Source organism: Hirundo rustica, chromosome 15 (genome assembly GCF_015227805.2).
Source record: "Hirundo rustica isolate bHirRus1 chromosome 15, bHirRus1.pri.v3, whole genome shotgun sequence".
Classification (NCBI taxonomy): domain Eukaryota; kingdom Metazoa; phylum Chordata; class Aves; order Passeriformes; family Hirundinidae; genus Hirundo; species Hirundo rustica.
Genome location: NC_053464.1, coordinates 15,344,567 through 15,363,657, shown reverse-complemented (window position 1 = coordinate 15,363,657; position 19,091 = coordinate 15,344,567). Strand labels below are relative to the sequence as shown.

Below are 19,091 nucleotides of genomic sequence, written 5' to 3'. Positions count from 1 at the left end.
CAGTCCAAGACAGTTGCTTGAACCTGAAGTGAAGCATCAGCCTCCCCAGAGGCTCCTCAGCGAGCACTGTCCGTGCTTGAGTCGCCCTGTGCTCAGCCCTGGGCTTCTGTTTATGCAGCATGAATTGAAACAACAACAACAAAACCAATCTGTTTAACTGCAGGAAAAAAATCCGTTAGCTCTAAGGGGTGTGACTTTCTTTTTTTTTAAGATGTCTGTGTCAGCTCCAGGGACATCTGCCCTGGTGGGTCTCTCATGGTTCGTTTGCCCTTTCTTGGTGAGTTTTTCACTGTGTGGTGTGGGGACTTCGGGTGTTGGACTTACCTGTCGTAGCAGGAATCACCTGGAGTTCAGGTGAATCAACACGGGACCTGTGCTGGGGAACTTTGGAAAAACCCGGAGCTGAGGAAGATTTAAACTGACTAATTAAGATATTTCTGAGAGGAAGAATCAGTACCAGTGTCATTTCCAGCATGTGCTTGTGTGGGGAGTAGGCAACAGTTTAACATATTTCATATATTTAATATTGAATATTTTTACAAATATATTGACATGGGAAGGAAATGTCTCTTGGCCGTGCATATGCAAAGAAAAAGAGAAGAACCAGCACAAACAAAGCCCATGAAGCCACCTCAGCCTTACTCTGAGTTCTCCAAAGGAATGGAGTGTTCCAGCCCTGTTCTGGTCCCATACACGAGGGAATGGCCGGCCCTGGCTGGCTGAACCCCAGCCTGGGATGTGCTACCAGCCTGTGGCAGATGGAGAAATCAAACAGGGCACTTGGGGATGTGCCCTGCCCTTGTCACTGTGATGAAGAAATCAGGGGGGAAAGTGTCACAAAAACCGCGGGGAAGAGCTGCTTTCCAGAGAGATGGAATAATTAGAGAAAAAGGGTGGCTGTAGTAGGAGGCAAAATGCTGATTGTGAATCATCAACTGTCCCTGACTTTCCTGCTGTAAAAGGTTGAATGGTCCAGGCTGTGTGTTTGTGCTGGCAGTGAGAGATCTCTGCAATAACAGCCGTACCCTGTTTAGCTTTGCTACTATTTGGAGGATCTGTGCCAGGACTTATTGGAATCCCCCAGGCGGGCGTTTAGAAGATCTTTTAAAATTGGTGGGGCTGTGGGATCAGAAACCCTCGCTTGGTCTCCAGAGAAATTGGCTTTGTTTAAAAACAAAATCCACAGTAGGATGCTGAAGTGTGTGAGATGTTTTGTGCGGCAGCGTTTAATGGGATCAGGAAAGGGATAGCTCCCAGTAGTATTTGCAGGTATTAAATCATTAAGAAGATTAGCAGAGTTGCAAGACCTTTTTTTTTTTTTTTTTTCCTTTAGACAGTTTATTCCACATAATGATGTTCTTATAAAAGGATTAGAGGCATTGGTCCTGTGAGAGAGGGGAACAGGCACTGTAGTGATCCTCCCTTTAACACGTCCCTGACAGGACCTGTAGTCTGAAGTGAATGGAATTATCCTTCCTCTGATCCTCACAGAAAAACCATAGAATCGTGGAATGGTTTGGGCTGGAGGGGACCTTAAAGACCATTCCAGCCCCCTGCCATAGGCAGGGACAACTTCTGCCAGACCAGGTTGCTCCAGGCCCCGTCCAGCCTGACCTGGGACACTCTGGTTGTGTCTGCATTGGTTTTATTTGTGGGAGAGACCTCTCTTTCCTCTCTGACCAGGGCAGGCAGCCTGCAGGAGCAGCAGCTCCTCGTGGGACAGGGATGTGTGTCCAGCCCGTGGCACCAGCTCTGTGCCTGCTGTGGTTCCACCAGGAAGCAGACTGGGACTCCTTCCCGTAGGCTCTGCAATGGCTGCTGTGGTCTCCTCCGGTTTTTCCTGGGTCTGGGTTGAAAGAGATGCTCTGGAGGTGACCTGTCCTTGTCCTGGAACACGTGTGACCTGCGGATAACTCGTGTGCCAGGGCAGGGGACGGGGCCTGGCTCTGGGCTGGGGAGGGTGGAGGATCAGAGCTTTCCCTGTCCTTCCCCCAGGCAGCGTGGAGGTTCTTGTTCTCCCTCAGGAGGAACACACCCGTGCTCTCAGCTCTTTGTAGAGCCCCACGTTTCCCCTGAGCTGCAGCACGAGCCCTGTGGGGCACAGGAGGCTCTGCAGTTGCTGCAGGGCTGCAGAGGAGCTGCACAGAAGCTCTTTTACAGCCAGCACAGACGAGCCCGGGAGGCTCTGACCGAGCCAGAGGTCAGGGGTAAATTGTTCTTGTCGCTCTGGGCAGGTGGAGCTCAGTCCAGGCCAAGGGAAGAGTTGAGCTGAGGGGAGCAGTGCAAGCAGGTTATCTCGAGGTCAGCTGCATCTTTCCAGGATAAGCTGATGACTTGGTGGAAGCATTCTTCCAGAGCTCTTTCCAGGGAATCTGTCCTTCGGTCTCCACCCCGTACCTCCGGATCTGTTGCAGAGTGGATTTCTCAGCCCCTGATATTTGGCAGAAGTGTGGACAATTACTTGTCTCAGGCAGATCACGTTATAGTTTTGGCTCTCTCCTATCTGGAATTCAAGTTTTCAAAGGAATGGGTAGAACTGGATGTGGAAGTCCTGCTGTACCCAGGAGATCCGGACCCCTCCTGGCCGCAGTGTCAGGCTGGTGTCATTCCAGCTGTGTCACTGCTGAGGAGCCACTTGTGTCGCTTGAATCCTTGGAATTTTAAGGGGCTGTTGGATCTCTTAATGTGCAACACGTGGGAGTGGGTGGATCCCTGGATGGGTCTCTTGGTCAGGGTGGGTCAAGGAGGACGCTGAGCAGGTTCCTGTTCACAGTGGTCTGGAAAGAACCAGAAATGTGCATGACCTGCACGTGATCTACTTGAGAGCACTCTGAGGAGAAGATTTAGATGGGATATTGTGAAGAAATTCCTCCCTGTGCAGGTGGGGAGGCCCTGGCAGTGTCCAAGGCCGGGCTGGACGGGGCTTGGAGCAGCCTGGGAGAGTGGAAGGTGTCTCTGCCCATGGCAGGGGGTGGAATTGGGTGGTCTTAAAGTTCCTTTCCCACCCAAGCCCCATTCCACAGTTCTATGATCTTGTGCAGGGATCAAATGGTTTTCTGTCTCCCAAACCTGTTCAGAAGATCTTCTAGAGGAGCAGCTTAGGCCAATGCAAGCTGCTCCTTTTCCTCTGTACCTACTCTGGGGCCTCTGAACATCAGCGTTTTTGAAGCAGAAATAATTCTGACTGCATCACAGAAGACTTTCTAATGCTAAGAGGAAGCAGCCCAACCACACACATTATTAATGCCAGAAACATGCAAACGGCTTTTGTACGGGAACCAGCAGCTCTGTATTGGGTTCTAATTGGGTTTTGTTTTCAGAAGGAAGATATTTAAGGTTCTATACCGAACATGCTGCAAAAACATTGAGAGCAGAGCCCTCCAACCCAAACAACCACATTTGAAAAAAGCTGGGGTAGCTGGAATTGGTGTCAGCACTGGCACGGGGGGACTGGGGAGAGCCTGGCCCTTGGCCTCCTCGGGCCAGATTCCTGTGCTCTGTCTGTCCCTGGCTCTGGGGTCTGCCCTGCCCTCAGATTTACAGCGCTGAACATCAACCAGAGCTGCTGCTTAAGGAATTCCTGGAGTGTTTCTTGTTCCAGTAGGGATTCATGGGCCTGACTTTGAATTATGGAGCCTTTGTGCTGGAGAGATGTTTACAACCAAACGGTGACTTGGAAGCCCTTTCTCCCACGGAATCCTGGAAACACTGTTATCTCAAGCTTCAGGAGGAACTTCTGCACAGAGACCACCCAGGTCCTGTCACCAGAGCACCTCTGCTCCCCCGTGTTCCTGCGGGGAGACTGAAATTTGGCATGGGTTGGGCTGAGCCCTCAGCACCTGGAAGGGCTGGGTCCCCCAGCACTGCTGGGGAGTAGCAGGGATGGAGACGTCCTCCTCAGCAAAGTTTCTGGCTGCACGGATAGTGTCTTCAGCCTGGTGAACAGCAGTTTTGTCCTTGTTTCTGCTGAGGGATCATCCCTCCTGAGGGCCTGCAGGACTCTCCCTGGTACAGTCCGGACTCATTTCACTCCTTCTCTTCCTGCTGCTGGTTCAGGCTGCCAAACCTTTCCTTCCTTCCTCTCCTGGAGCCGTGTCTGAATCCACTGCTGTTGGTGCTCCTGCTTTCCTTCAGAGGCTTTTTACAACTTCGTTTTGAGCATCAGTTGCATTTTGATCATATTTGCATCCTGCCAGTTAATGATCATGAGGAGACGACAATGTCCCTGTTCTGTCACCTGCCCCATGGCCGGACCAGGTGGGCCACCAGCAACCAGTGTAACCAGCAAACCAGTGTAACCAGCAAACCAGTTTAGCCAGTAGATCTGTAGCTTCCCCTCTTCTTCAGAGCACAGTGGGAAGCAGCTCCTTTTGCTGCTGTGACAGCTGCTGCTTTCCAGAGGTGATGGAGAAACATCCCTTGTTCTTGTCTCTCCTGGGATTTCCTTTAGCACAAGGAAAAATGGGACACCTGCAAGGAATGTGGTCCCCAAGCCTGCCTGAAAGAGAGCTCAGAGAAAGGGATGTAGGTGCCCAGGGCAGCAGTGGGAGCCTGGCTCTGTCCTGGCTCTGCGGGACGGCCGAGGGGCCGGACAGTGGATGTGATTGCAGCAGAGCTGGACAGTGGATGTGGCCAGAGCAGAGATGGACAGTGGATGTGATTGCAGCAGGGATGGACAGTGGATGTGGCTGGAGCGGAGCTGGACAGTGGATGTGGCCGGAGCAGAGATGGACAGTGGATGTGACTGCAGCAGAGATGAACAGTGGATGTGACTGCAGCAGAGATGAACAGTGGATGTGACTGCAGCAGAGCTGGACAGTGGATGTGACTGCAGCAGAGATGGACAGTGGATGTGACTGCAGCAGAGATGAACAGTGGATGTGACTGCAGCAGAGCTGGACAGTGGATGTGACTGCAGCAGGGATGGACAGTGGATGTGGCCAGAGCAGAGATGGACAGTGGATGTGGCCGGAGCAGAGATGGACAGTGGATGTGGCTGGAGCAGAGATGGACAGTGGATGTGGCCGGAGCAGAGCTGGACAGTGGATGTGGCCAGAGCAGAGATGGACAGTGGATGTGGCTGGAGCAGAGATGGACAGTGGATGTGGCCGGAGCAGAGCTGGACAGTGGATGTGGCCGGAGCAGAGCTGGACAGTGGATGTGACTGCAGCAGGGATGGACAGTGGATGTGGCCGGAGCAGAGATGGACAGTGGATGTGGCCGGAGCAGAGCTGGACAGTGGATGTGATTGCAGCAGAGCTGGACAGTGGATGTGATTGCAGCAGAGATGGACAGTGGATGTGGCCGGAGCAGAGATGGACAGTGGATGTGACTGCAGCAGAGATGGACAGTGGATGTGGCCGGAGCAGAGCTGGACAGTGGATGTGATTGCAGCAGGGATGGACAGTGGATGTGGCCGGAGCAGAGATGGACAGTGGATGTGGCCGGAGCGGAGCCCTGCTCCGGGCGGGAGCTGGCCCAGCGTTACATAACGCACCAGAGACACGTTCAAGTGATTAATTTGAGGCTCTGGCAGCCGCTTCCCTGTAATAATATTTTAAACATTACTTTTCCACTGGCCCTTGCCAGCGATCGTTATTTTGCGCTGTGGAGGCTGTAAAATTTCACTTCAAGGATGGGTTTCACTCCCGTTACAGAATGTGTCTGGAATGTGCAGATGTTTCCTTCGGGGAATTGGGAGCCAATGGGCTCTAACACATCAGCCCTGCGGGGAGGACTCAACGTGCTGAGCGGCCCTATTCACAAAATCCCAAACAAACGCACACACAGAGCCCGTGGAGCTGCACCCGTGCCCGGTGTACGGCTCCCGGCGCTGGGCACGGAAACCCAGGGCCTGCCGGAGCTCGGGAATGTTCCAGGCTGGGATGGTCACGGAGGGGTCCCTCGATGGGCTCAACAGAGTCCCACGTATTCCTGTTTTCTGGAAGGATTGTGCAAACTTTGGCTGGCTGGGTGCAGATAAGGTGGCTTGGAATGACGTGATCCCCGAGGTGCTTTCCAACCCAAACCATTCTGGGGTTCTCTTGGTTTTGAACTGGAGGAGCGCAGGGTTAGGTGGGATATTGGGAAGAAATTCTTGGCTCAGAGGGTGCTGAGGCCCTGGCACAGGGTGCCCCGAGGAGCTGTGGCTGTCCCTGGATCCCTGGAAGTGTCCAAGGCCAGCTTGGACAGGGCTTGGAGCAGCCTGGGACAGTGGAAGGTGTTGGGATTGGAACTGGGTGAGCTTTAAGGTCCCTTCCAACCCAAACTATTCCTTCCATCATTAACCTCCCACAGGTATCCAAGGGTTGTGCATATCAAGGACAAAGCAGCTGCTGTGGATGTGCCAGAATTAGAGAAAATGGAAAGATGGGATTTAATTGCACGAAAAGATAGTTTGCATGGAGAGCGGAGAAGACTGAAAATTGCTTTTTATGGAAGAGCTTCAAATTAAGGAGCTTCAAATTAAGGCTGTAACCATCCCTGAGGGATATGTGGTGGGGCTGGTCCTCTTTTAATAGGAGGATGCAGCAGAGCATTAATTTTTTTTTTGCTTCTCTAATTTTCTCTTTCCTTATCATCTTCACTCCAGGGAAGGGGAGAACAAAGCTTTGGGGCATCGGGTCTTTAAAGAGGAGCCCTTAAAGGGTCAGTCATGGACACAGGGAGAGCTGCAGAGGGACTTTGGAGGGACAGGACAAGGGGCAACAGCTTCACACCAGCACAGTGAAGGTTAGATGGGATTTTGGGGAGAAATTTTTCCTGTGATGAGGGTGGTGGAACACTTCCAGGGCACACGTTGCCCGGAGAGGCTGTGGATGCTCAAAACTCTGCCTGTGGCACTGTGAGAGCCTGAAGGAGAAGTGGAAGCTCTTACAGAGAATGGTTATAGAAGTTAGGAAAGAGAAATGTTGGTTGTGAGGAGCGTGGGCTCAGCTCAGGCCCCTTTGAACGCTGATAAGCAGAAGAATCTTAAGGAAAAGTCTGTGTCCAGCAAGGTTGAGAAGAGTAAAGAGTTTTTCAAGTATATTGGGAATTAAAGGAGTTAGATGATACTGGTCTGTCAATAGATGAACATGGTCAAATTATCAATGAAAATAGAGAAAAGGCAGCACTGCTCAGTAAATATTCCTGTCTTCTATTTGGAAAAAAGCCAGGTGATGTATTTGTATCATATGAGGATGATGAAACACTTTCCACTCCAGCAGTAACCGAGGAGGATGTTAAACAGCTGCTATTAATGTTAGACCTTCTTAAACCAGCAAGTTCAGATATTTTGCATCCAAGAATTTTAAAAGATCTGGCTGAAGAGTCCTCTGGGCTATTAATGTTCGCTTTTAATGGATTTTTGGGCCTTAGGGAGATTCCCAGGGCCTGGATCAAAACAAACACCGTGCCAGTGTTAACAGAAGGTAAATGGGGTGGTACAAACATTCATCAGCCCAGTGTCCTGATTTTCTGTCCCAGGGAGAAACAGTGCTGTGCCTAGCATGGCGTTAGCTAAAAATTAAAGGGGATGGTGTAATTAGTGGCAGTCCACATGGAAAATCCACTTACGGAAAATAGATCTCCCCAGACCTCTGCCTTTTAAGTAACTTTGCAGATGGAGGAGCAGAAGATGCTGATGTTGATGTAATACACATCTGATTTCTGCTAGAAGTCAGAATTTGAATCCTGAGTTGAATTTTTGACTCGATGTCACATGTATTTGTCAGGAATTGGAATGAAAAAAATCAACACTGCAGATATTAAAGGGATTAAACATTGGCTTCAGAATGTTTCATAGAACGATAGACTTGACCCAAACGATTGTTTGGGTTGGAAAACACCTCAAAACCATCCAATTCCAACCCCCTGCCATGGGAAGGGACACTTCCCACTAGATCAGTTTGCTCCAAGCCCCGTCCTGCCTTTAGGATCCTTTAGAACCCAAACCTTTCCATGATTCCCAGAGTCTTTATGTGCGGCGGGAACATCCTCTAGGAGCCTGGGAGCTGCCTGCTCGGGCCTGACGCAGGGATTTTGTGTGGAATCCAATGATTTACCGTGTTTGAGTTGTTGGGATAAACCGTGGAAAGCAGCCCTCACATCAGGAGTGCAGGGAGAGCACAACTGGATTGTGCTGCAGCCGTGGTTTGGCCGGGGCTGGGGGTCTGAACGAGCTGCACTTTGCTTTTTTGCTCCCAGCTCTCCTGCCCTGGGGCTTTTCTGTCGCAGTGGCTGTGAACCCAGGGCTGTGCTCAGCATCTCAGAGCAGCACCGTTTACTTTGGGCTATTTTTAAACCTATCAAGTAATAATCTGGCGGCTCCAAATCCACCAGTTTTCCCTCTGGGAGGAAGAAACTGAGTCAAGAGGCTCATCAGCTCCCCAGCATAGGCTGTGCTGCAATATCCTGCTCAAAGCTGGTCCCTGTCGCTGACAAAGCTCTGCCAGGCCTGGGCCTGAGTGGCTCTTCCTTTCTTCTTGTCCTTTTCCCCATCGGTGTTTTCAGGGAACATCCCATGCTGGAGCTGAGGGATGTTGGTGAGATCCTGAAACGGGGAGCCTGTTGAACGAAGGGTTGGTGAAACACGTTGGAGATAAAAATCAAGTGACAGACAGGGCTAAAATAGACACCAAACTGATTTTCTTCAGCAACCACCCAGGAACCTGGAAAACTTGGAGGTATTGGAGAGGGCTGTTAGGTAAAGGTTGAACAGACTGGGACTGTCAGCTGTGAAGGGGGAAGGTTTGAGGAGCGTTACCTGCCCTGGGAAGGGACAGTCCAGGTCTGGGGCCAGGGGGAATGGCCGGCTGTGTCTGTGTCAGCTCAGGTGGGTCCTGGCAGGTCTGTGTGCAGCCAGGCTGGTGCCATCCATGTGCCTGCAGTGGGTGCAGGCTGGGGAATTTGGGAGCAGGACGTGGAGCTCAGACTTCTCAAAGGGCTCAGAAGGAAATGGCCAAAACCTCTTTCAAGTTTAGTCTGCTCAGCTTTGTGCTGCTCCGGCAGCGGGAGGTCCAGAGCAGGAGGGGGTCAGGGATGTGGTGGCACTGCCCTTCAGCCACCTCGTGGCTTTGGCCACGAGACTTTCCTGTGTCCTCTGGATCCGGTGTGCTCTGTGTTTGTGCTTCACCTGCCACGAGAGGCTGTGCCTGGCTGCTGTTTCTCCTAAATCCTCAGTCCTTCATGAACTCCAGGGCTTGGAGCAACCTGTGCTGGTGGCAGGTGTCCCTGCCTGTGGCAGGAGGAGGATCTGAGTGATCCTGAAGCTCCCTTGCCACCTAAACCATTCCAGGATTCCCTGGTCCCCTGTGAGGGCTGTGTTTTGCTGCTTGTGGCTTTGTTTTCCCTTTGTTTGTGCTGCCAGCGCCGGTGCCTGACCACGCACTGACTGCTCCTGGGTGAGAAATGGGAGAATTATTTCCCTGCTCTTTGAAGGGATGACTTTTGATCTGGTACTGCCTTACCAGCCTCACGTTCTCTCAGCTGGGTTGTGCTCTGCACTCAGCTCAGAAGTGGCATGAAGGTTTTTGCAGATCTCCCTGTGGTTTTTGGAGGATCAGCCCTGGTTTGTGGCTCTCATTCTGTGTTAGTGATGCCCCAATTGTTCCCCTGTTCCTTTTGGGATACAAAGCACAGATAACCCCAGAAGGTTTCCCAGGAACAGCCCATTCAGACTTCTCCTGGGTTTGCAGACAGGACGTGTGCTTTCTGGAGGCTTCCTGGAGCTCTCCATGTCCCTTGGCTCCAGCTCCCCTGTCAGCTCAGTGACACACCCCTGTGATCAGCCCAGCGTCATCCCGAGCCTCCTGCATCCTGTGAACCCTGCCTGTGGCTCCTTTCTTGTGCACTGCAGAATTTGCAGTGCTAGGGCTCAACGGCACTGGGGTTTTACTGTTTCTCACATCCCTAGAGGACAGCTGTCCAAGGAAAAGCTTCATTTATAAAACAAATACAAACTGAGTCATAAAAAACCAGGACGCAAAGATTGCCTGCGCCATTCCCTGTCCCAGTGGTGAATTAATATCAGTAATACCTAAACATGTATTGAAAACTCTTGACTTTGTGTGAGGAAGATTAAGCGCTGAGTAGCTCAGCTGTGTAATCCCTAAATTACAGCTTGCACAGGGCTCCCTTTTTGTGGTAAAATCAGATGTTCCTGGGCTCCCAGCATTGGAAACGTGCTGGGTTTTCAGGAGACCGGAGCTGGGCACTGGAGCTGCTGTGTGTTGGCACACAGTGGCACGGGACATGGGGACAGATGTGTTTTGGGGGAGCAAGTGGCGATCTGCGTGGAAAGCAGTTGGCTTTGGGCTGCAGGCGTCTTAGCAGGATCTGCTTGAGCTCTGCCACGTGTGCTGGGAAGATACTTGGATTTATCACGTCTTCGGTTGCTTTGCAGACTTTCCACGAAACAAATGAGTGTTTGCAGGGCTGACATTTCCCTGGCTGGAGCCGCAGACGGCTCGTTTACGTGCGGCGCTAATTATGGACGTCGGCTTGGTTTCGGTGTTTGGGTTGCTGCTTTCCCAGGCTGGAGGTCTCAGCTGTTCCTGTCCTTTGCCGTGGTGTCACAGGGCTGGGTGATGCCTCCTGCTCTGTGCCACATGAAGTCACCTCTTGGCAGTGACCACAGCTGCCCCCAGCCCCGGTCAGTGCCGGCTCCTGGTCACTCTCGTGGCTCAGAAGGTTGGAGGGATCTCTCAGAACAGTGGCCATCCCTGTGTCCACCTCCCTGTCCCCCTGGAGCACCTTCCTGGCCTCCCCAAGCGGCCCTGGTGACGCCCCAGTGCCCCCCTGGCCTTTGGCTCTGTGTTTTGGGTGTTGTGAATGCGCAGATGGGATCAGCTCAGTGCCAGAGGAGCCCAGCTGAGGGTCCCAGATTTTGGGAGCCCCCTCGCAGCCCCCTGGCCGGAGGGAGAGGGCTGGAGCCCACGATGCCGTCGCTCCAGGACAGCCCCGCCAGAGCACAACATCGCTGCGTGAGGTAACACCTCCCCTTCGTTCCAGAGCCTCCATCCCTGCTCCAGCTCCACAGCCATATTTGGGAATGTCTGCGGGAAGCTGCTGGCTGCAGGGATGCCAGGAGCTGCTCCTGGAGCCACAGCTGCTCTGCAGACAGCTCCCACCTGGAGGGAGGGCTTATCCTGACCTTGCTGGGAGTGCCCTGGCCGTGCTTTGAATGCCCCGACCATGGCTGGGATGCCCTGGCTGTGACAGGGGTGCCCTGGCTGTGATTGCAATGCTCTGATCGTGGTGGGGGTGGCCTGGGCATGGTTGGGACACCCTGGCTGTGATGGGGGTCCCCTGGCTGTGATGGGGGTCCCCTGGCTGTGATGGGGTCCCCTGGCTGTGATGGGGGTCCCCTGGCTGTGATGGGGATCCCCTGGCTGTGATGGGGTCCCCTGGCTGTGCTGAGGTCCCCTGGCTGTGATGGGGGTCCCCTGGCTGTGATGGGGTCCCCTGGCTGTGCTGAGGTCCCCTGGCTGTGCTGGGGGTCCCCTGGCTGTGCTGAGGTCCCCTGGCTGTGCTGAGGGTCCCCTGGCTGTGATGGGTGTCCCCTGGCTGTGGTGGGGATCCCCTGGCTGTGATGGGGATCCCCTGGCTGTGATGGGGATCCCGTGGCTGTGATGGGGATCCCCTGGCTGTGATGGGGATCCCCTGGCTGTGATGGGGTCCCCTGGCTGTGCTGAGGTCCCCTGGCTGTGCTGAGGGTCCCTGGCTGTGCTGAGGGTCCCCTGGCTGTGATGGGGATCCCCTGGCTGTGATGGGGGTCCCCTGGCTGTGATGGGGATCCCCTGGCTGTGCTGAGGTCCCCTGGCTGTGCTGAGGGTCCCTGGCTGTGCTGAGGTCCCCTGGCTGTGATGGGGTCCCCTGGCTGTGCTGAGGTCCCCTGGCTGTGCTGAGGTCCCCTGGCTGTGCTGAGGGTCCCTGGCTGTGCTGAGGTCCCCTGGCTGTGCTGGGGATCCCCTGGCTGTGCTGAGGTCCCCTGGCTGTGATGGGGTCCCCTGGCTGTGCTGAGGTCCCCTGGCTGTGCTGGGGGTCCCCTGGCTGTGCTGAGGTCCCCTGGCTGTGCTGAGGGTCCCTGGCTGTGATGGGGGTCCCCTGGCTGTGCTGAGGGTCCCCTGGCTGTGCTGAGGGTCCCTGGCTGTGCTGAGGGTCCCTGGCTGTGATGGGGGTCCCCTGGCTGTGCTGAGGGTCCCTGGCTGTGATGGGATCCCCTGGCTGTGATGGGATCCCCTGGCTGTGCTGAGGTCCCCTGGCTGTGCTGAGGGTCCCTGGCTGTGATGGGGGTCCCCTGGCTGTGCTGAGGGTCCCTGGCTGTGATGGGATCCCCTGGCTGTGATGGGGTCCCCTGGCTGTGCTGAGGGTCCCTGGCTGTGCATCTGCAGGTGTTTGCAGCCTCTCCTCCTCTGTTTGCTCCAGGGCTGAGGCACAGGAGCGGAGGGAGTGTAGGAGGGACTGTGTCACCTGGGCTGCCCTGAGCTCTCAGCTCAATCTTTTCCCTGCTTCTCGGAGCACAGGCTCTCACAGCCGCCTCTCCTGAGCTGTGAAGAGCTTGTGGCCCCAGCCTTGGATTTACTCCTGCAGATCCAAGGGTTTTGTTGTGCTGGTGCTCAGGGAGAGGCTTGAGCAGGGTGAGGGAGGAGCGCTGCTTCATCCCCCTGCTCTGGGAGCCCACAGTGGTGGAGTGACCTGCTTGTGGTCCTGCAGGAGCTGGCAGATTCCTCTGGGTCTGCTCCTGGCACTGCTGCCCTGCCCAGGCGTTTTGGGAGTGCTCTGCTCTCTTCAGGAGAGCACAGAGCGTACAGAGCGCTGCAGAGATGCTCATCTCGCCTCGCATTTCGTATCAACAGTCAGGATTTTGCTCGAGGAAGAAGAACATTCCATTTTTAGATGCATTTTTGTGAAAAAGTCTTCTGGGGCAAATTCCTCCGAGAGAGCCAAGGACTTGGGCCAGCATTCGAAACTCGTGAATTCAGGACGAACAAATAAATTGTCAGCGTGCTGTGACAGCCCCGGGGACACGAGGGTGCTCACAGCTGCCTGCCACCACTGACAGGCCCCTCTTGGTGCTGGGCTGCAGCTCTTGAGGGTGATGTGTGGTGCAGCTGGAATCCTTTTGCCTTGGAAAATCCCTGCTCCGGCACGACTGAAACCACTAACTGGGGATGAAGATCTCCATGCGCCGTTTCCCTCCCGCCTGTGTGGAAAGGCAGAGAATTCCTGGTGCAGGAGAGCTGTGAGGCTGTTCCTGCCAGGCAGAGTGTCCCTGCCCCTGCTGCAGGACCACAGCATCGCTCCCTGTGCCCAGCACACAGGAAAATCTGTGTTTTTTCCGATCTCCATAACCGTCTGTGGAAGTGATCTCTATCCTCACCTCTGCACACAAACGCTGCTGCTTTTCTGCTGGGCTCCCTTGGAGAGGTGCAAGCCAAAAGACCAAGGGAAAAAAGGAATCTGATCAGCAAAAACCTGTAATTTTTCCTGGCTCAGGCAGGCAAAAGCACACAGAGTTTTTCCTGCTCTCTTCTGGAAAGTCTGTTCTGTGTGTCAGGCAGGATCAGCTCCGTACTGCCTTTGTTCCTGGAGACAGGGCAGTGTTTGCCATGGCAACGTGGGAGGCAGCCTCTGGCCATCTCTCGGGCAGTCTGTGGATCTGGCAGGTGATGGAAGGCTCTGGAAGCTCTGGGCTTCGCTGTGTCTCAGCAGCCATCTCTCACGGCCCCGTGTCCCTCGTTCTCCGTGGTCACAGGGTGTGGGGCGGTGCAGCCTGGCTCTTCACAGGATCTGGGGTGCTCTGGGTTCAAAGGGACCTTAAAGCCCCTCCAGCCCCACCCTTTGCCGTGGGCAGGGACACCTTGCACTGTCCCAGGTTGCCCCAAGCCCCATCCAACCTTGGGCACTTCCAGGGATGGGGCAGCCACAACCTGTGTGATGGGATAAGGAATGGGAGCGCTGCTGGGCTTGGCTGGGAGCTGTGTTTCCCTGGCTCCTCTGGAGCTTCAGTGCCCCACAGACACCTCAGCCTTGATCGTGGCTGACGGAGCTGGAGCTGCTTTCCTGGGCTGTGCTCTGCCCCACAGACACCTCAGCCTTGATCGTGGTTTACAGAGCTGGAGCTGCTTTCCTGGGCTGTGCTCTGCCTCACAGACACCTCAGCCTTGATCGTGGTTTACAGAGCTGGAGCTGCATTCCTGGGCTGTGCTCTGCCCCACAGACACCTCAGCCTTGATCGTGGTTTACAGAGCTGGAGCTGCATTCCTGGGCTGTGCTCTGCCCCACAGACACCTCAGCCTTGATCGTGGTTTACAGAGCTGGAGCTGCATTCCTGGGCTGTGCTCTGCCCCACAGACACCTCAGCCTTGATCGTGGTTTACAGAGCTGGAGCTGCTTTCCTGGGCCGTGCTCTGCCCCACAGACACCTCAGCCTTGATCGTGGCTGACGGAGCTGGAGCTGCTTTCCTGGGCTGTGCTCTGCCCCACAGACACCTCAGCCTTGATCGTGGCTGATGGAGCTGGAGCTGCTTTCCTGGGCTGTGCTCTGCCCCACAGACACCTCAGCCTTGATCGTGGCTGACGGAGCTGGAGCTGCTTTCCTGGGCCGTGCTCTGCCCCAGCCTCACGGGCTCCTCTCGCTCAGACGCTTCTCCGACTCTGGATGCTTTTCCCATTACTGTTCTGGCAGGGCTCCCTGCACCAGAAGGGCTGGGGAAGTTCTGCCCTCCCTCTCCCACCCTCCCTTTTTGTGAAATGGAGGCAGAGCGGGCCCACAAATGACATAATGAGAGCATGACATCAGGCTTGGCAGCGGGGCCGCCCGTACCCTGCCGAACATTCTGTGTTCTGTGGGACGAGGGAGCAAACAGCAGTGCCCAAAACCAGCCTGGCCCCAGCAGCGTGCAGGAATAACCCCCGGGCTGGCACTGAGGGGGCTTCTGAGCATCAGTGAGGGATGGAGTGGGTGGCACTGAGCCCTCCTGCTCCCTCCCGCTTCCCTCAGTGGGCACCCAGCCCTCCCGTTCCCTCGGTGCTGCTGCGGGGCAGCAGCTGAGAAAGGAGCCAGTTCCTGCTGCCTTTTCCCCCAGAACTCCCCAAATCCATGGGCAGAAGGTCGGGCTGGTGGTGTCTGTGATGGATCCATCCTCACCCTGCCCGGGAGGTGGGCTGTGGGTGCCCACAGCTCCGGAGGGGCTCAGGGATGCACCCGGTGTCACACAGGGAGTCATAGCAGGGCTGGGATGGAGCTGAAGGCTCCCAAGGCTCCGGCTGACGCCCTCATTGCTAATTATTCCCTTATTTCCCAAAGCTTCACCTTCCTCACTGAACCACCTCCCTTTTCCAGAAGTGTTTGGATCTCTCCCTTTGGGCTGGAAGTGGAACGTGGCAGTGTGGGGAGCTCTCAGTAACACAGTTCCTGTCCTGCACCGTAGCTCTTGGTGAGTTTTGGTGCCCCGTGTCCCACAGAGTGACATTGAGTGGCTCCATTTTACAGCTGTGGAAACTGAGGCAGGGCTGAGAAGCTGTGACTCGTGGCTGCCCTTTTCCAGGAGGCACGGCGTGTTCCTGAAGTCCCCCGAGCCACAGGAAGCGACGTTTTTCTTCCTCCTTGTGAGGAGGGCGTCAGGCTGTGTGTGTGCAGAGAATGTCAATGGAGAGCCTTGTTTGCTGCTGGCTTCAGCTCTGCTCTGAACCTGCTCCGAATTTCCTCTGGCCTGGCAGTGGGCTGGGAAAACACAGTCGTGGCACTTGGTGGTACCGCCAGGCTGAGCTCTGTCCCACAGCCTTTGCCTTGGCTTTTAATTGCTCAGTATTTGCTGGTTTATTATTTTTTTTCTCTGCAGTCCAGCTTGGTTCACAGCCACCTCTCCCATGCCAGGAAGGCATGAGATGATTTTCCATGCCCGTTGGAGAGGGAGCAGTGGGAGAAGGCGGCTCCCTGGCTCCTCGCTGGAGGTGGCAGGCGCTGGTTCCACCACCACTCCTCCCTTCTCCCAGCTGTCCTGTCAGGAGCTCTGCTTCCCGTGCAGGAGCCGCAGCCAGGAGGTCAGGGAGGGTGAAAACGGAGAGGAGTTACAGCAGTTCCTCCTGGGGTGTCGAAGGCAAGGAAGTAGCAAGGGAATTGCCCTGGTTTGTGGGTAGCAGTGGGTGCCAGGCGCTGCCTGGCCTGGGTGGAGCTCAGCAGGGTCTGTGGATGTGGGAGATGAGGAGCCAAGGGCTTGGGATCATCTGAGCTGTAGTGAAGTGACAAAGTGTCGGGGCTTGGGCTGACTGCACCTCCAGGAGCTCTCCCCTCCTGTGGTGGAACATCTCTGCTCGCCGGGCTGTGGGTCAGGGTGGCCGGGGGGCTGAGCTCAGCCGCCCACACCTGATACCAGCTGGGTCCTGCAGCGTGCAGGACGCCAGCCAAGGTCCTTTATCAGCAGATACAGGGGAGCAAGGCGCAGGAGCCCTCTCCAGCCGTGAGACACGGCAGTGCTGGCCCCCAGAGATGGGATCTGAGTGTCCTGACGCCTTCCCGAGCTCCCCCTGCAGCCATGGAGCACCTTGGAAGGGGCTCTTGGAAATGGCAGAGCCCTGTTTTTGTAGCGGCTGAACCGTTTGTTTTGGAGGTTCTGCTTGTCTGGGCGAGGAGCAGGAAGGCATCTGGGCTGAAACTCCCATTTCCTTTCCTTGGACTTGAGGTGCTGCCTGAAAACTAAATGGGAGACTTCCAGGTATTTCAGAGGGGAAGGGAAATGTTTGTGCTGGTCTCCCTGGAAGGTGGCTGGTTGGAGGTCTGGTCCTTCCCCACACGGGTGCAGTGGGGACAGGAGGGTTCAGTGTACAGAAAATGCTCGAGGACAGGTGGAGCTGGGGGTCCCCGAGGAAGGGTCTGTCCTGGCTGGCAGCACCTGGATCCCAGTCCCAGCTGTCTCTGTGCTGTTTTCCAAGTGGGAGCTGGAGGCAGGTGTGGGGGTGACTTTGCTGTCCCCTGTGCAGAGCGTGGCTCAGCCAGGGGTGCTCTGTGCTCCTCCACTGCTGCCCCAGCTGCTCCGAGACAGAGATCACCTGTGTGATTGGTATTTCTGTTAATGTCCTTTTTCTAATATATTTATTGAGCTTTTATTTTGCACATTTCTTGGGACTTCTGTGTTGGTGTTGCTGGTGAACGCTTCTGAATCCACTCGCAGCTTGGCAAAGAACTCCCAGACAGCAAAATCAGGGAAAATAAACCTTCTAAAGAGACATCCATCCCCGTTACTTATCCCCAGTTTCCTGGAATCGAACGTAATTTTCCTGCCAGTTTGGCAGAATTATTTTCATTTGGATAAGTGAAGTTTAAATGTCAGATCAAACCGAGAAATAATTGATGAAGGGGTGGAAATAACAGGTGAGACAGCCAGGAGAAATGAGAGGAGATGTTTGTAGGAGAAAAGGTGAGGAAGGAGATGACAGGAGAATGGCCCTGGTGGCAAAATGTGTCCAGCCCTGTCCTCTCCTGGGAGCTCAGCCAGAAATCCATGAAGGATGAGAACCATCACATGGCCTTGGAGGGAGTGTTTTGATGCTGCTAAAAGAAAGTTTAGGCCAAAGGAGATTTTTCTGAAAACAGATAGTGAAGTTTATTGGGAACAAGTGGAGGCTGGTGAGCGAAACTTTCGCTTCTTCTCTGACTGACATTTCAGTTTAGGGAGGAGGGTGGTGGGTGAGGAGAGAGCTGGGCTGGGCAGGGCAAGTTTGGTTTGGGTGAGCTGAAGGCTGTTGGTGTTACTGGGAGCAACTGGAGATATTTTTTTTAAACACTGTTCCTTTCGGAATGACAATCTGTCCCGATTTCAAATGGAAAATATTCTTTTGTTGCCTCTTCTTCCGTTTTAAGCTTCTCCAAAGAGAGAAAAAAAGATGTTTAAAACGTAGAGTTGACACATCAATTGTGTAATTACTGATCAGGGCTTTGGCACGAGATACATACTTGGAAGTTCATCATAATTTTTTCTCTGAGTTAATTACTACTTGAGTCTAAAGTACTTCTTAATGACTTCTTTGAACGTAGATTAGACTTGAACATCTTTTAAGAGGATGCGTCACATTTAGTAGCACGTGTGGCGTGGTGCGATTGCTCCAGGTGTGCTGCAGACTGGGGGCACATCCTCAGACTCCTGATCTCTTTTTGAAGGTTATATGAGCAGCAAATGCTTTATGGTTTGGGGAAAGGTGTTTTCTTTGGCTGGGAAAAATGCTCTGCCTTCAACACACCACGTTTCCAGTCGGGATTCTGGCTGGAGTTTGGAGAGAGGTCTGGTAATGGAGGTGTGACAGAACAGGGTTGAACAAAGGCTGAAAATGTGGGTTTTTTTTCTTTCCCTAGGGATCTTTCCCATAACAGGATCAGTGGTGTCGATGTTGAGCTGTTCAGAAGCCTGACTTCGCTGGCAAAGCTGTAAGTCCTTGCTGTGCCCCCCAGTCCTGCCAGTGCCCCCCAGCACGGCTGAGCTGGGCCCTGGCTCATGTTGCACTGGTTTGCTTTGTTCCTGCTCCACCTCATCTCCCGAGCCCCTCGTGGTCCTGCCCAGGGGCTCCTTCCCTGAGGCCTTTAGCTGTGATTTGGGAATTACTGGCATTTGGAGCAGGGCAGGGTTTGACCCTCTGTACCGCTGGATGGAGAGGTGCCAGAGAAGAATTGCCACAAGATGTCCATTGGTACTGGAAGGGACCTAAAAGTCCTTAAAGTACAACTTCCGCCATCCCAGGTTGCTCCAAGCCCTATCCAGCCTTGGACATTCCCAGGGATCCAGGGACAGCCCCAGCTTCTCTGGGCACCCTGTGCCAGGGCCTGCCCACCCTCAGTGAAAAGCTGCAGTTGCTTCTAACATGATGAACTTCTCTCTCTTTTACAGAGATATAAGCCACAACCAGATTTCTACATTAGAAGATGGAATATTTGATAATTTATTTAATTTAAGTGAAATGTAAGTCCATTTTCTTTGTTTCCCAGTTCTTTATTTAGACCTTTCCTTCCCCGCTGGGGTGGGAGGCTGTGCTGGCTTGGAGAGACATTGGGCAGGTGCCCACCCAAGCAGCTGCTTTTTGGGGTGTCTCCAGTTCCTTCCCCAGGCTGTGTCCTG

At 54.3% G+C, this 19,091-nt stretch overlaps 1 protein-coding gene across 1 annotated transcript in view; it reads left to right on the top strand.

The window, feature by feature from the left end:
* The window catches only part of PKD1 (polycystin 1, transient receptor potential channel interacting), an 80,720-nt gene that overhangs the window by 15,632 nt on the left and 45,997 nt on the right, over positions 1-19,091 (top strand). The window contains 2 exon segments of the mRNA XM_058422635.1: positions 18,335-18,406; positions 18,864-18,935. Of these exon segments, the coding sequence (XP_058278618.1) occupies positions 18,335-18,406; positions 18,864-18,935 (144 nt within the window).